The sequence below is a fragment of the Lepidochelys olivacea genome (genome assembly GCF_965140295.1).
Source record: "Lepidochelys olivacea isolate rLepOli2 genome assembly, chromosome: 9".
Taxonomy (NCBI): Eukaryota; Metazoa; Chordata; order Testudines; family Cheloniidae; genus Lepidochelys; species Lepidochelys olivacea.
In genome coordinates this window covers 47,644,651-47,658,540 of record NC_140419.1, presented here as the reverse complement: position 1 = coordinate 47,658,540, position 13,890 = coordinate 47,644,651, and the positions used below count along the sequence as shown (strand labels likewise).

General features: G+C 44.4%; 1 protein-coding gene across 3 annotated transcripts in view; it reads left to right on the top strand.

Annotated features, from left to right (window-relative positions):
- DGKD (diacylglycerol kinase delta) overlaps positions 1 to 13,890 on the top strand; it is an 80,045-nt gene that overhangs the window by 20,019 nt on the left and 46,136 nt on the right. For 2 of the 3 annotated variants that reach the window (XM_084638321.1, XM_084638320.1), the window contains exons 2-3: positions 1,403 to 1,513; positions 2,616 to 2,696. In XM_084638321.1, coding sequence (XP_084494447.1) covers positions 1,403 to 1,513; positions 2,616 to 2,696 — 192 coding nt within the window. Of the gene's footprint in view, positions 1 to 1,402; positions 1,514 to 2,615; positions 2,697 to 6,879; positions 7,115 to 13,890 lie in introns of those variants that run through there. The other variant, XM_084638322.1, reaches the window with a different exon arrangement.

The window sequence follows — 13,890 nt, the reverse complement described above, 5'->3', positions numbered from 1 at the left end:
ATTAAAATCTGCAGCTGTTTCAGAAAGCAAGGGCCCACATTACAGCTTTACACAGCAGATTAAGCACTTTAAAAAGCAACTTTAGTGCCCTTGTAAGGATTTGTAAAAAAAAAAAGCATTAAATCCTTGGAATAATACAAGAGTATTTTTCCACCAGCTCTCTGATGTATTTCACATCAGTGTAGTAGCTTGTCAGCAACTATGCAGTGAGGGTAAGGTTTATGTCTTAATTGATACTCATCAGTTGACCTGACTCTTTAAGCCTGTGTTTCGCTGAGATCCCTAGTATGTTAAATGTGTGTCATTTTCCTAGCCTACAGTTAGAGAATAACCTGTCATACAGCATTACCAAAGCATTTGTTCTTTGTCTCTTACTTGGGTGTTATGCGATAGGACTCTGTCAGTGACAGATTTGGGTTACTGGAGAATATGTTTCCGTTGGAGGAGAGGAAAGAGTTCTGGAGCATTGAGACCCCACACTATGGCTGTTGCTGTTCCGAAGCACTGGCAGCATATATGCACAGCCAGTAAGATAATGTTGAAATCTTGATGCTAAATTTTTTGCTTTTTTTCTATTTTAAAGATAGAACCTGGAGGTTATTTTAATGTAGCTCTTGCTATCCGGGATCTGCCCTTTGCTGGAGTAACAGATGTATTTGTTGATGTAAGATGAAATGAATGTGGACTAAATATATCTGTGTAGCCTTCATATGCATAGTATGTGAATGAGTGTATGGGGTGTGTCTATGCTCGTGTGTCATTCTAGCTATGGAGCAATGAAAAAAAACCAGAGCAGTGTGCGTAGAGAGTTTTGGCAGTTCAGCCCTGGGAAATGGCAGCCAGCCAGAGAGCACTGAGGCAGTGCCAAGAATATCTGAAAAATGCCAAATGTTGAAGCTGGAGACTTTTCCTGCCTTGCTGTTGCTTCTCTCTTCACCCCTGTATGCCTGCAGATTACCTCCTGTACTAGTTAAATGCTGATGGCCTCACATGGCAGGAATGAACAGGCCTGGTGTAACCAGGTGTGTGTGTTCATAGTCACTCTAAGATCACAGGATTCTGATTGGACATGGCTGGAGTGTGATCCAGTGAGTATGGCTGTTATACATACTGCATCACAGTTACACCTAGAGAAGATCACCTGAACAGATCTAGGATCTGTATCCCTGTAAAATCATAACATCATAGTGTCAGGGCTTGAATGCCACCCCAGAATGTGTTACGTTTTCTGTTACAGTCCAAAACGTTGATAAAATCACCTGCTCAATTGAATGAATTTGTGAAGGGTTTCCAGCAGAGGGTGCTAAGAATATTGATATAAATCTGAGTAGTCGTCTTGTGGTGTGTATTGGAGAGGGTTGTGTGTGAATAAAATTTCACCCTGTATTTTCTTGGCTTCTAGACTGTCATAAAAGAGGGGATGCTGATGAAACAGACCAGCTCATTCCAGCGCTGGAAGAGGCGATATTTCAAACTGCGAGGACGAACGCTCTACTACGCAAAAACTGCAAAGGTGAGGTGCTGAGTGTGCATCTGAGCCAGAGGAAAGGGCTGCTGGGAGGATGGAGGTGTGTGGGTGTATGTGAGCAGTGAGCCCTCGATCCAGGAGAGAGCAGCGGCCTTTGAGGTGTCTGTCCGTAGGCTTTATCACAACAGAAGCCTCCATTTACTCAGCTGCACAGTTTGAAATACTATGCTCCTTTGTGTTTAAAACACAATGGATTTTTGGGAATCCAGCAATGATGCTGTGTGTCAGACCTACCTCTCCATCCTCTATAGTTGGGACTGAGCTAAAACCCAATAGGAACTGAAGTAGGTGGGAGAAAATGTGGATGAAGGGAAGACCTGGGAAACCTAGAATTTGCCATATTAGTGACCTAGAGCAGTGGTTCTCAAAGCCGGTCCGCCGCTTGTGCAGGGAAAGCCCTTGCCGGGCCGGATTGGTTTGTTTATCTGCTGTGTCCACAGGTTCAGCCGATCGTGGCGCTCACTGGCCGCGGTTTGCCGCTCCAGGCCAATGGGGGCTGCAGGAAGAGCGGCCAGCACGTCCCTTGATCGCGCCGCTTCCCGCAGCCCCTATTGGCCTGGAGCGGCGAACCACGGCCAGTGGGATCCGCGATCAGCCGAACCTGTGTACGCGGCAGGTAAACCAGTGCGGCACGGCCCGGCAGGGGCTTTCCCTGCACAAGCGGCGGACCGGCTTTGAGAACCACTGACCTAGAGCTCTGTGTAAGCTCAAAAGCTTGTCTCTCTCTAAAACAGAAGTTGGTCCAATAAAAGATATTACCTCACTCGCCTTGTCAGTATCTTGACTGACCGTAGCTATTCTTTAGGGTTTTTAATCTTACTCCTTCATAAGTACTACATTTACAGTAACAACGACAAAATGTAACTATGCCGTGAAAGTGATCCCTGAACGTTAACTGAGAAGGGAGGCTGGGGCAAATGTGGGCACTGGTGCATTCATGGAACTGTTCTTGTGAGTCCAATTTCATACTGTCAGTCCCAGACCCTTTCAAAACAGATCCCTACTGGAGAGTATGGGGCTGATATTTATATAGGAATCCCATTGGGGATGTTTCTTACACACCTGTTTTTTGTTGTTTTTTCCTCAGTCGATAATTTTTGATGAGGTTGATCTGACAGATGCCAGTGTGGCAGAATCTAGCACTAAGAATGTCAACAACAGCTTCACGGTAGGATTTATCAGACCACTTCCATCCTCCCTCCATTTCTCCTTCTCCTCACTTTCTAAATCTGAAGATTCTGTCTGGTTAGAAAAGCTCTCAGCTCCACTCATGGCCCCCTCACTGGGGGAAGTCTAACAGTGCTGTTCACCCATTGTTGAAATGGCAGCTGCTTTACTAACCAAGCCATAAGAAGATGCTGGAAGGTGGTACATGGTTTGGTTTGTGGCAGAGAGATTCCATTATTGCCTGCTGAGGGTTTCAGTGGTTTCTACCTTATGGTATACGCAACTGAATGTTCCTGTTTAATGCAGTGTATGATGAGTGCAGCATTATGGCTAGATTTTTGTGCAGAAAAGTCAAGAAATATAAATGTATGTTCCCCACAGCAATTGTAAATCATCCCCCTCCATACATGAAATATTTTGGATGACTGGGTATGCTGTTAAACCTATGTCTTTAAAGATACACTCTTCTTAAACACGTGTTTATTGGGCCTCTCTAATACTGTTCATTTATATAACAGGACAGCATAATTCCCTCTGCGGCAGGAATTATGGGTGAAGTTCTGTGGCATGTGCTTTGCAGGAGATGAGATTAAATGAACGTAGTGGTCCTTTACGGCCTTAGAATGTGTGAATCTATACATGTGCCATGGCCAAATTACAAATTGTAGATATAAACCCCTAGGGAGAGGAAGAACTAAAAGGGATTCTACAAGTTCACAAAGAGCTGCATACTGATGTGTATAGTGGGAGTAGAGCAAGATAAGAGATAGTTAAAGTAAGGTTGCAGAACTGGGGCTAGTTCTGTGTATGCCTTTGACAGAGGATCCTGGCAATAGGTATTAGCCTTATCCCAAGTTGTAGCCCTTTGATCAGATGGATCTGGACAAAGTGGCTATGGCATAAACCCTAGAATCTGGTTAAATTCCAGCATTTTCTCATAGAAGGCATCTTCCAGTCTGGTACTCAAAGGCTAAGAAAAGGCCTTGCTGAGTCTGAGAGTGAGTACCCACACTACTCTCCAGGGTCCAGTGATCTCTATACAGGACAGGAAATCAGGAACCCTTGAGTTCTAATCCCAGCACTGACACATATTCTCCCTGTGGCTGTGGGAAATCACCAATGCCTGCCTCAGCTTCCCTTTCTATAAATCAGAATAATTTTACAGGCAAAAACTCTAGTGAGGATAATTTACAATGTGTACAGTGCTCGGGTAATGCAAGCTTTGTAGATGTGCTAACATTGTTACTGTATTAGTTGTGGTAATTTGGGAACCTCTCTCATTTCTGCCAGGGGCAATGGATGTATTGTGGGGAGGCAAAGGGAAGCATCATGTTGCTTATACAACTTCCTGCATCTGAGCACAGCCGTGAAGGAGGAATCACTTCCAGGACAGAGGCACCAGGCCATGCTACTCCTCTGCCTTTCCTAGGGGGCTGAGAGAACAGGAGAATTAGATTGGTTCTCAGGAAACAGCAAATGGTGCTCAGTCTCTCTGGCTCCTGTATCATGGCTGCTCAGGTAGTCTGTAGGAAAATATCTGGCCTCTGTGGCTTTCTGTCTGTTCTGTCTATCGAGATTTCATACATGGATTTGACTGTGGTCCACCCTGAGCTATAAAAACTACTCTGCTAATCAAAAGGTTCTGTAGTTGTTATACTGTTTGGTCTGCCACATCACTGCAGTCATTGCTTTGCATTCCTCAGAGCCCTACAATTTTCTCCAGTTCTGTTTGTGAGTGCTCTCTGATTTCCCTTCTGCATCTTCCCAGCTCTCTTTCCCTCCCAAATACAGAGTTTTTTGATCCATATTAAAAGTGCACTTAAGAGAGAACTTTTTCCTGGTTTTTCAAAGCAAAGAGGTTCACTAATAAGTGTTGGTTTAGATCCGAGATATCAAACATCTAGTGTTACCTAACAAAGGCAGTTGTCCTTGCATTTCAGAGGTTCCATTTGTCTTTACTGCTCTCACTTTCTTTAATGGAAAGTTTAATTTCTGACCTGGCAAAGACTGGCCCTTCTCTGAGAAAAGCAGCTCCAATGTCCAAGCAGTTGTGCTGCTTAATGGATAAATACTGCACTTTTCAGACTAGCAGTTGACTTAGTTCAGGAGATGGGTCCAACTCTTAGTTAGTATTGCCTCTGCTCCTAAATCTACTGACCACGTCACCTACCCTTAATACTTAAAAGGTTGCCATCTTCTTGAATTTAGTCAGGATGACCTGTTTCTTTACACTACATCTGGTCTCCAAGCTGGCTAGAGCTCAGCACCTTACTCTGTCCTCCTGTCTTACAAAGAGTGGTACAGTTAGAGGCACTAAAGAGTGGATCAGCTGTATGAGAGCTGCATGAATGACACTATTTGGTAGGAGGAAGCATGGGAGCTAATGAAGGAGATGGCAAGCAGGGAGGAGATGCAAAAAACACAGGGCAGGAGTGACTGGAGTAGGAGGAGAAGTTGGGGAAGAGGTTGTGAGGAAAGAGGGGACAGAACACTGGGAGGAAGGGAAACAAAGCAAGGAGGAAAAGAAGCAAGAAAGAGAGTGGAAGGAGTGATACCTGGTGTGAAGAGAAGCCACAGGATCAGGAGAGATCAGGCAGTCAGGAGAAGTACCTGAAGATTAAGGGCTTTGTCTACACCAACATTTAATTTACAGCAAGCTGGGATGTGAAACTACCCCCACAGTAGCTTGCCACAGACTGTCTGTGTGGACCCTGCTGCAGTGCATTAACAGTTTGCTAATTCGCTTTGATCTAGTCATCTTTGAAATGGGACTAGATCAAAGTGAACTAACAAACTGTTAATGCACTGAAGCAGGGTCCACAAGGACACTTAGTCCATGGCAGGCTATGGTGTAGATTTACATCCCAGCTCACTGCAAACTAAATGTTCATATAGACAAGTCCTAAGATAACTAGCACAACAGATCTTGGTTCCATTTTGGGAGGAAAGTGGCTTGATTTGGTTTTAGCCCAAGGAAAAGGTAGCACCTGTAAATCAGGGAAATGGGCAGAAGAAGGGAAGATGTTTTTAAATGCTGGGAATTGTAAAATGATACGTTTGGGGAGAGGCAATGAGAACAAAGAATGCTTGTGTGAATGGATTCGGATTAGATGCGGCAGAGATGATGTTTAGAAACACAATGCAGGTAGGATCACAGTGCTTGGCAGCAGCCCAGGGCCAACAGGGTGATCTGTTGCAGAAATAAAGGAATAAAATTCAGATATAAAGATATTGATAAGTCTTTTATATAAGACATTGGTAATATCTGGCAGCTGATTTCTTTGCTGTGGAGAGGTAGTTAAAAGGGAGAAATACAAGGATTTAGAGCAAGAAAAGGGTATAACATGATTTTATTTATTTACTTATCTTATTTAGATTTCTTTAGTGTACGTCTCCCAAGTTTGAACTGGAGATAGGAGTTTTCGAAAACATTCCAATCCCAGATTTGGCTGCGGAGCCATGTGGTGTGATGGGAGCAGTTAACAAATGCTTTTTAAAGGAAAGCCCAGGGCTGAAATAAAAAAATCTATTGTGTATTTCCTGAAGAGTAAAATGTACCTGACATAACAAGGGATGGACTAGATGGGCCATTGGCTCTTTCCAGCCACAAATCCTGTGTCACTTTCAGCCAACAGCTCTGGAACTGGTTTTCCAGTTGTTTCTAGCAGACATTCTTCTCTGGCATCTGTCTGGACTTTCACCCAACTTCTGCTTCTAGTGACCTTTACGCAGATTTCAACATCAATTCATCGTCTCAGTTTACTCAGAGCCTTGCGATTCTGCATGAGAAAGTTCCCAGATGTTAGCTGTGGCAGACGTGGTGTGTGTGGAGAGCCTTGGTGGTTTGATTCCCCTGTATTGATACGGTCCTGAAAGCTGCTGTTTGCAGCTGATGCACAGACACAGCACACAGCGGGGCTGCCAGTAGCCTTCCTCTTGACCCCTCCTCTGCTGTCAAAGTCTGCTTTGTTGAAGAGGTGGAGCTTGAACTCCTGGACGCCTCCATAAACTCCTCTCCACCCCCTCTCCATTGGGACGTACCTCTCAGCTCTGGCATAAGACAGGAAACAGCATATTATTACACTCAGCACCTCCCTCCTGACTTCACTGCCAGCAGAAGCAAATCTGTCCCAGCTCCTCCTTAAGCACACAGCTAAACAGCTTGTGGTGAGGAGTGGAACAGAACTCCAAGAGAGTGGCTTCAGAGAGGAATAATCCTATTAATTTTATATCAAACAATCAATTTTGTTTGTTCTGAGATGGAGGAGACATGGTCAGGACCCTCTAGTTTAGAAAAGGATTGAATATGGGTCTTCAGCTTTAGGACCAGAAGAGTGAACGGGGTTTGTTGGACTGGACATCAACAAAGACATCACCTGCTCCTGAACAACCAGCCACCAGGAATACAGATTCTTTGGAGTAAGTGTATTTCAGGCTCTCTGGCTTGTAAAGTGAATTAATTATACTCTCCTCTTCTGTGCTGATGCATATGTAAAAGTTATATAGAACTGGAATGGATGTGCAAAAGTGAGTTGTTGCCTGTGGTGCAGTTGGAAGTACATCCTATTTTGTAACTGATGAGTCCCCAGAACCAGGGTCACAGGGTGAGAAGAAGCATGGTAACTCAGGTTGGAGGACTACCTTACTCCAGTGGAGTATTCTCATTTTCTCTTATTGGTATGGGGAGAAGAGACGGGTTGCTGTAGATTTCAGAAAGACGTGTATGGAATTGCTTGCACTCACGAATGAGAGCATGTTTTTTCTTGTGAGAGGGAGAGTACATAGGACATTGTCCTTCTCCAGCCATTCCTCTCTGGAAGCATATGAGATAGCCACATTTGCCTCTTGTTACTATCTTCTCGCTATTTTACACTATCTTCATCAGGCAAGTAAGATGACAGCACCTGCCTGGTGAAGTGGTATGGAAATGGATGTTTTCCCCTGAAAATGAATGTATCTGCTGTACTGTCCCAGAATAACCTGGACTCTGCCACTGGAGAGTAGCTGGTGTTAATGTTTTTGCTGAAGAAGCTTGCCCTTGAATGAAGGATTACTCAGAACTGTTGCAGCTAGCTATCAGGCTGGGAGTCAGCTCACAGTTTGTTGGCTCGTTAGCTGGGTGTCTGTAAGGCTGGAGCAAGAGGAACCAGGATCAAAGGTTACTTGAGCTGGTTTGAAATGTAAGCACCAAGGAAGAACATGTTGTTTGTTTTTATCAGGAGACGAAATATAGGAACTTCTGTTGTAAGCTCTTTGCAGGAAGTCAGACTCAGCCCTCGAGACCAGGGTCAGACGTGAGTGTGTCAGGATAGAGCAGAGAATTCCTTGTGGTCTGCAACTTCCTTGGACTCCCCAAGATGTCAGATCCTACTTCAATCCCTCCCTACACAGACAGGGTCATGAATAATGTGCTTCTGGGAATAACCAGTCTTGTTGTATATGGGAGGGGAATCTCCCATCTCCAATTCCTCAGCACACAGACAAGCTTAGGACAGTATGCTTCAGGGAGTAAGCTGGCTCTTCAGGGTAATGGGGATGAAGGCACAGAGCAGGGGAGGAGAGTTTCCCCATTCCAATACATACTCCATAACATACACAGTGACATGCTTCAGGACGCCACCAAACTTAGTGGGGAGGTTGCCCCCAACCCCACCACTCTACACAAACAGTGTGCATTAGGGAGGTATTGGGCTCTGGTACGGTGGGCATTGGAAAGGGACCAGCTGCATAGTCTCACAAACAGAGGGAGAGATTCCCCCATCTTCTCCCTGTCAAAGTATCTTCTATAAACAGGACAAGATCACAATGCAGTTTGAGTAACCAGGCTCCTGGATGGATTGTTGTCATTTCCACTCCTACATGCATACACAATTTAAAAAATTGTACATACTCTGCTGATACATTTAATATCTATAGTAATATTGGTTGCTTTCAGATTTTCCTCTCTCAGAGTTATAAGAACTGAAAATAAGGCTGCAGACTAGAACTGCTGTCTTCATTTTAACTAACAAGAGTGTCACTGCTTTTCCCTCTCATTCAGTGCAGGCCTGTCCCCAGTTCCTATTATATTTGCTCCAGTTTCTAAATACTCTATTGCTTTAGTTATTTGCACACCAGTCCTCAGTAAAAAAAAATTTCTGCTTGAGACAGGCCCTTGGTAAACAGACATTTCTGACTCAGTGCTAGCCTATGAAAAGAATCTTTTAGAAATCCTTTTCTTGTCTAGGATTCCAGGACTTTTAATCTGGTCTCTTGCTGGAACTGGTTGTTAGTCTGCTCACACAGGACATGCAGAAGTGGAGAGAAGCCATCTAAGTGAGGTCTTGTGGGGCATTGCATCAAATACAGAGAAAAGAGCGGAATGGTCCGTATAAGAAGTTGCACTGCTGAGATTAGTGATTCTTCTTCAGATTACAAGAGCACCCAAAAATGTGCTAGGTGTTCTCAGACTGATGAAGATGCTGTTTGGAAGAGGTGAAATGTGACTACACATCTCTGACAAAGGGGGCACGATAGATAGGGAGTTGTAAAGTGAAGGAGAAAGCTTTGAGAATGTTTGTTTGTAAAGGGATTTTATTCCCCTACAAGGAAGTTGATTGGTATGGAATTAGCACCTGTTTCTGTCCGTGTGCCTGAACACTAGCAGCTTTTGTTTTCTACTTTGTTTGCTCTTTGGTAACCTTAGTGCATTATATCCTGTGTTTAATCTACCTTCCTGAGTGAGTTTACAAACTCTCTGTCTATCCCTGAACAGCAGGAAAAGGCAAGAAGATTCTGGGGGCACTAGAAGCCATTTCAGAACGTGGCAGATGTAATTTTGAACTGGAGTTGCAGTAGAAGAAAAGGGCTTCTTGTGCAGATGCATATTCTTGTCTACAACCAGGAAAAGGACCTGCTGCTGACAGTTATCAGCAAAGGATGTCCTCTCGTTCCCCCCTCTACTGATGTTCAAAATGGTTTAATGGCTATTGTAGACAGAACAAAACTATCCTGAGCTCCGTGACGCTAAGTGTGGTGAGCCACTCGGTTTGTCATGCTTTCAGTAATGATGCTGAAAACAGTGTACTTCCTTTCGTGCTAACAGCTAACCTGTTTTCAACACTACTTACATGAGGGGTTGTGGGGAGCTATTGCTAACAGTAAACTGTCAGCAACAGATCATTTTCCTACTGTAGGCAAGGTCTTGTCCTGCTCAGTTGTAGATTTTATTAGCTGCTAGCCATGACAGGTATTACACCACCAAGACAGCAGCTATAATAAAGGGGAGCATTGACTTGTCCCTCAGTTCATGATTATTTGCTTCTGGGTGAATGACTTGGAAGCTTTCTCTGAAATGTCTTTAACTTCCCAACTGCACCTTTATTTCAGAATTATGTAGTTCCATTTGGGAACATTTTTTCTGAAAGGACTTTGTTCTGTGGAAGTACAAAGGGAAGAAAGGGCCTTTTTCCAGTGCTATATGGAATAAGTGTATAGGCAGAGATTTTCACCATATGAACTGACTGAGTTTTTTACCCGCTGACCAGTGATGAGGACCTTTCGACACACTTCCTTTCTGATTATAGGAGTCCTGGAATCTACCCTTGTCTGTGCTCATTCCGCTGACTGCCAGGAACAGGAATGCCTCTTGTTTAGGAACAGAGCTTCTAGAGGCATTTAGGAATGTGACCCTGGGATGAAAGATGGTCATTTTCCCAGAGAATGCTCTGTCTTGTCAGCTTTCCCACTCCGGCATCAGGGAAGAAGATGAGACATCATGATGTAGAATAAACAAAAATTAAACTTTATCTGGAGACATGTTGTGCCAACAAATACTATCAAAGGCAGGGGGCTGGTGCATTTATTGCATGTAGGCCTAACAGTTCTGGTATATATCATAAGAGAAACACATCTAGTTTAATTGAATCTAGTCCCAGAAAGTGCAACACAGTGTATTGTATTTATCCCTCTGTGCGCTAGTCTAGCCTGAAATCTGCCCGTTCAGAGTTAAGTCTAAGAGCTGTGTAGAATCATAGAGGATTAGGGTTGGAAGAGACCTCAGGAGGTCATCTAGTCCAACTCCCTTCTCGAAGCAGGACCAACATCAACTAAATCATCCCAGCCAGGGCTTTGTCAAGCCAGGCCTTAAAAACCTCTAAGTCCAGGGTCATAATACCAAGGGTGCTGCAGGTTAGGATTCAGGTACCTAGGGAGAGCAGCTCCACAAAAAAATCTTATTGCTCAGACTTTAGCAGGGTCTTTAAAATATTAACTCATCTTTTATCAGATGGAAATGAAAGGTAGTTTCCATAAGTGGAAACTATCCAATTGTCAGGAAAAGCTGTTTTCACTATAAAAATAACTACATTTCTCTGTGAAAGTGGTGAGTTCTGTCTGGGATGAAGAATGTTCAGTGTGGCATCTGGAGTTGAGGGGAGAGGTATGGCAGAATTAGGCTGTGAATGCTATTTGGGAACATTCCTAAACATAGGTAGTTTCATAAAGCTCTAATTCACGGAACTCTCTTGGAGCACAGCACTGGATCATCAGGGTTTGGGTGCATTGGCAGAGCTGTGTGAAGGGTGCACTGTAAAGCAGGACAGAGGCGCATTGACAGAGATGTGTGGAGGAAGCCATGCTTCAATCCCTCATCTTCTGAAGCATGAATATTTAACAGAATTCACCTCTTGCTTCCCAAAAGAGAGAGTCTTGCCTAAATTGTGCCATGTTATCCCAGCCTGTAGAATTGTGATCTCGGCCTCCAATTTAGTTGTCTAATTGACATTAATGAGATACACTGTGACAGTTTGGGGAAGCCGTTTATTTACAGCTTATGAATTCTGGCTGATTCATGAAATTGCTGTATCATTGAATAGCTCAGTGGATGTGGTGTCAGCCCTGTGCCATCAGGAATGGTGGCATGTTCCAGACCAGGGACAAGAATAGCTCCCATTCAGATGGGAGCACATTAGGACATTAGGATGGCCACACTGGATGTGAAAACAGTTGTTTCCAGCTTCTTTGCAGTGGGCTGGGGTTTGAAGCAGAGGATTTTCACAAGAAAAGGGAAACAATGAAACTTGGCATTAGTGCTAGTCTTTAAAAACCACAGAGGCTGAGAAAGAGGAACAAAAGGAGTGTGCTTGTGTAGCACAAAGATCCTTTTAGGACTGCAGGACCAGCCAAGGAAGAAGGAAGCTGGTTGCTGTGGGATAGGGGAGGAGAGCGAGATGCACACACTGCATGATTCAAAAGAAAAGCCGTGGGCAGGAGTGAGGATCCTGGACACCCTAGGTAATGGTGACCGAATCCCAAAGAGTGCTCGAGGGATGAGAAGACTGAGGCAGGGAAGGTAGTATAGATGTTATGTTGTTTTATTTGGCTCTGTAGATTTCTTGTGCTGTCTTGTCGCTATTGGGGTACTCTGGGGAGTATAGATCAGCTGGACCTTGAGGTCCCGTTTCTGTGAAGGAATGATGTAGTCTATGCCCGGGGAGTGTGCCAGCGAGGTCAAAGAAAGAGACAGTGCAGGGCACCTACTCAGAACAAAGGAAGCTTAAGAGCGCACAGGTCCAGTTCTGCAGTACCCAAACACAGCAGCCTACTGAGTTACCAGGGCTGTGACACATGCTCCTAATCTGAAGTGTAAATTGCTAATCCAAGGCTGAAGTTTATGCTTCTGCTTCCTTTTTCATTGCCTGCTCTATGAATTAACGTATTCATTGAAGGAACAGGAGTTCCTTTAGCCATGCTTAATCCACTTTATACCTTGGTTTAGCAGCATGTCAAGCAGAGAATCTGCCATACACCAGGGAACTCCTTATAGTCAGTCCCATCAATCCCATCAAAGTGCATTATGAGCTTTAGCAGCAGCATGCTTGAAATATTTTAGTCCTGATGAGTTACTGGTCTTGCTGGTAAACATAACTAGCTGCTTTTAGGTTTGTCATTATTCACTTTACAACTGTGGCTGCTCCAGGAGCTGTAGCTGATAAGTGGCTGGACCACTGTAATATTAGAATCATAGAATATTAGGGTTGGAAGAGACCTCAGGAGGTCACTAGTCCAATCCCCTTGCTCAAAGCAGAACCAACCTCAACTAAATCATCCCAGCCAGGGCTTTGACAAGCCAGGCCTTAAAAACCTCTAAGGATGGCGATTCTACCACCTCCCTAGGTAACCCATTCCAGTGCTTCACCACCCTCATAGTGAAATAGTGTTTCCTAATATCCAACCTAGACCTCCTGCACTGCAACTGGATACCACTGCTTCTTGTTCTGTCATCTGCCACTGCTGAGAACAGCCGAGCTCCATCCTCTTTGGAACCCCTTAAGGTAGTAAAGGCTGCTATCAAATCCCCCCTCACTGTCTGCAGACTAAATAGCCCCAGTTCCCTCAGCCTCTCCTCGTAAGTCATGTGCCCCAACCCCCTAATCATTTTCATTGCCCTCTTTTGGATTCTCTCCAATTTGTCCACATCCCTTCTGTAGTGGGGGGACCAAAACTGGACACAATACTCCAGGTATGGCCTCACCAGTGCAAATAGAGAGGAATAATCACTTCCCTCAATCTGCTGGCAATGCTCCTACTAATACAGTCCAATATGCCGTTGGCCTTCTTGGCAACAAGGGCGCACTGTTGACTCATATCCAGCTTCTCATCTACTATAATCCCCAGGTCCTTTTCTGCAGAACTGCTGCTTTGCCAGTCGGTCCCCAGCCTGTAGCGGTGCATGGGATTCTTCCTTCCTAAGTGCAGGACTCTGCACTTGTCCTTGTTCAATCTCATCAGATTTTTTTTGGCCCAATCCTCCAATTTGTCTAGGTCACTGTGGACCCTATCCCTAACCTCCAGCATATCTACCTCTCCCCCCAGTTTAGTGTCATCTGTAAACTTACTGAGGGTGCAATTCATCCCATCATCCAGATCATTAATAAAGATGTCGAACAAAACTGGCCCCAGGACAGACCCCTGGGACACTCCACTTGATACTGGCTGCCAACTAGACATTGAGCTGTTGATCACTACCCATTAAGCCCGACAATCTAGCCAGCTTTCTATCCACCTTATAGTCCATTCATCCAATCCATACTTCTTTAACTTGCTAGCAAGAATATTGTGGGAGACCGTGTCAAAAGCTTTGCTAAGGTCAAGATATATCACGTCCACCTCTTTCTCCATATCCACAGAGCCAGTTATCTCATCATAGAAGGCAA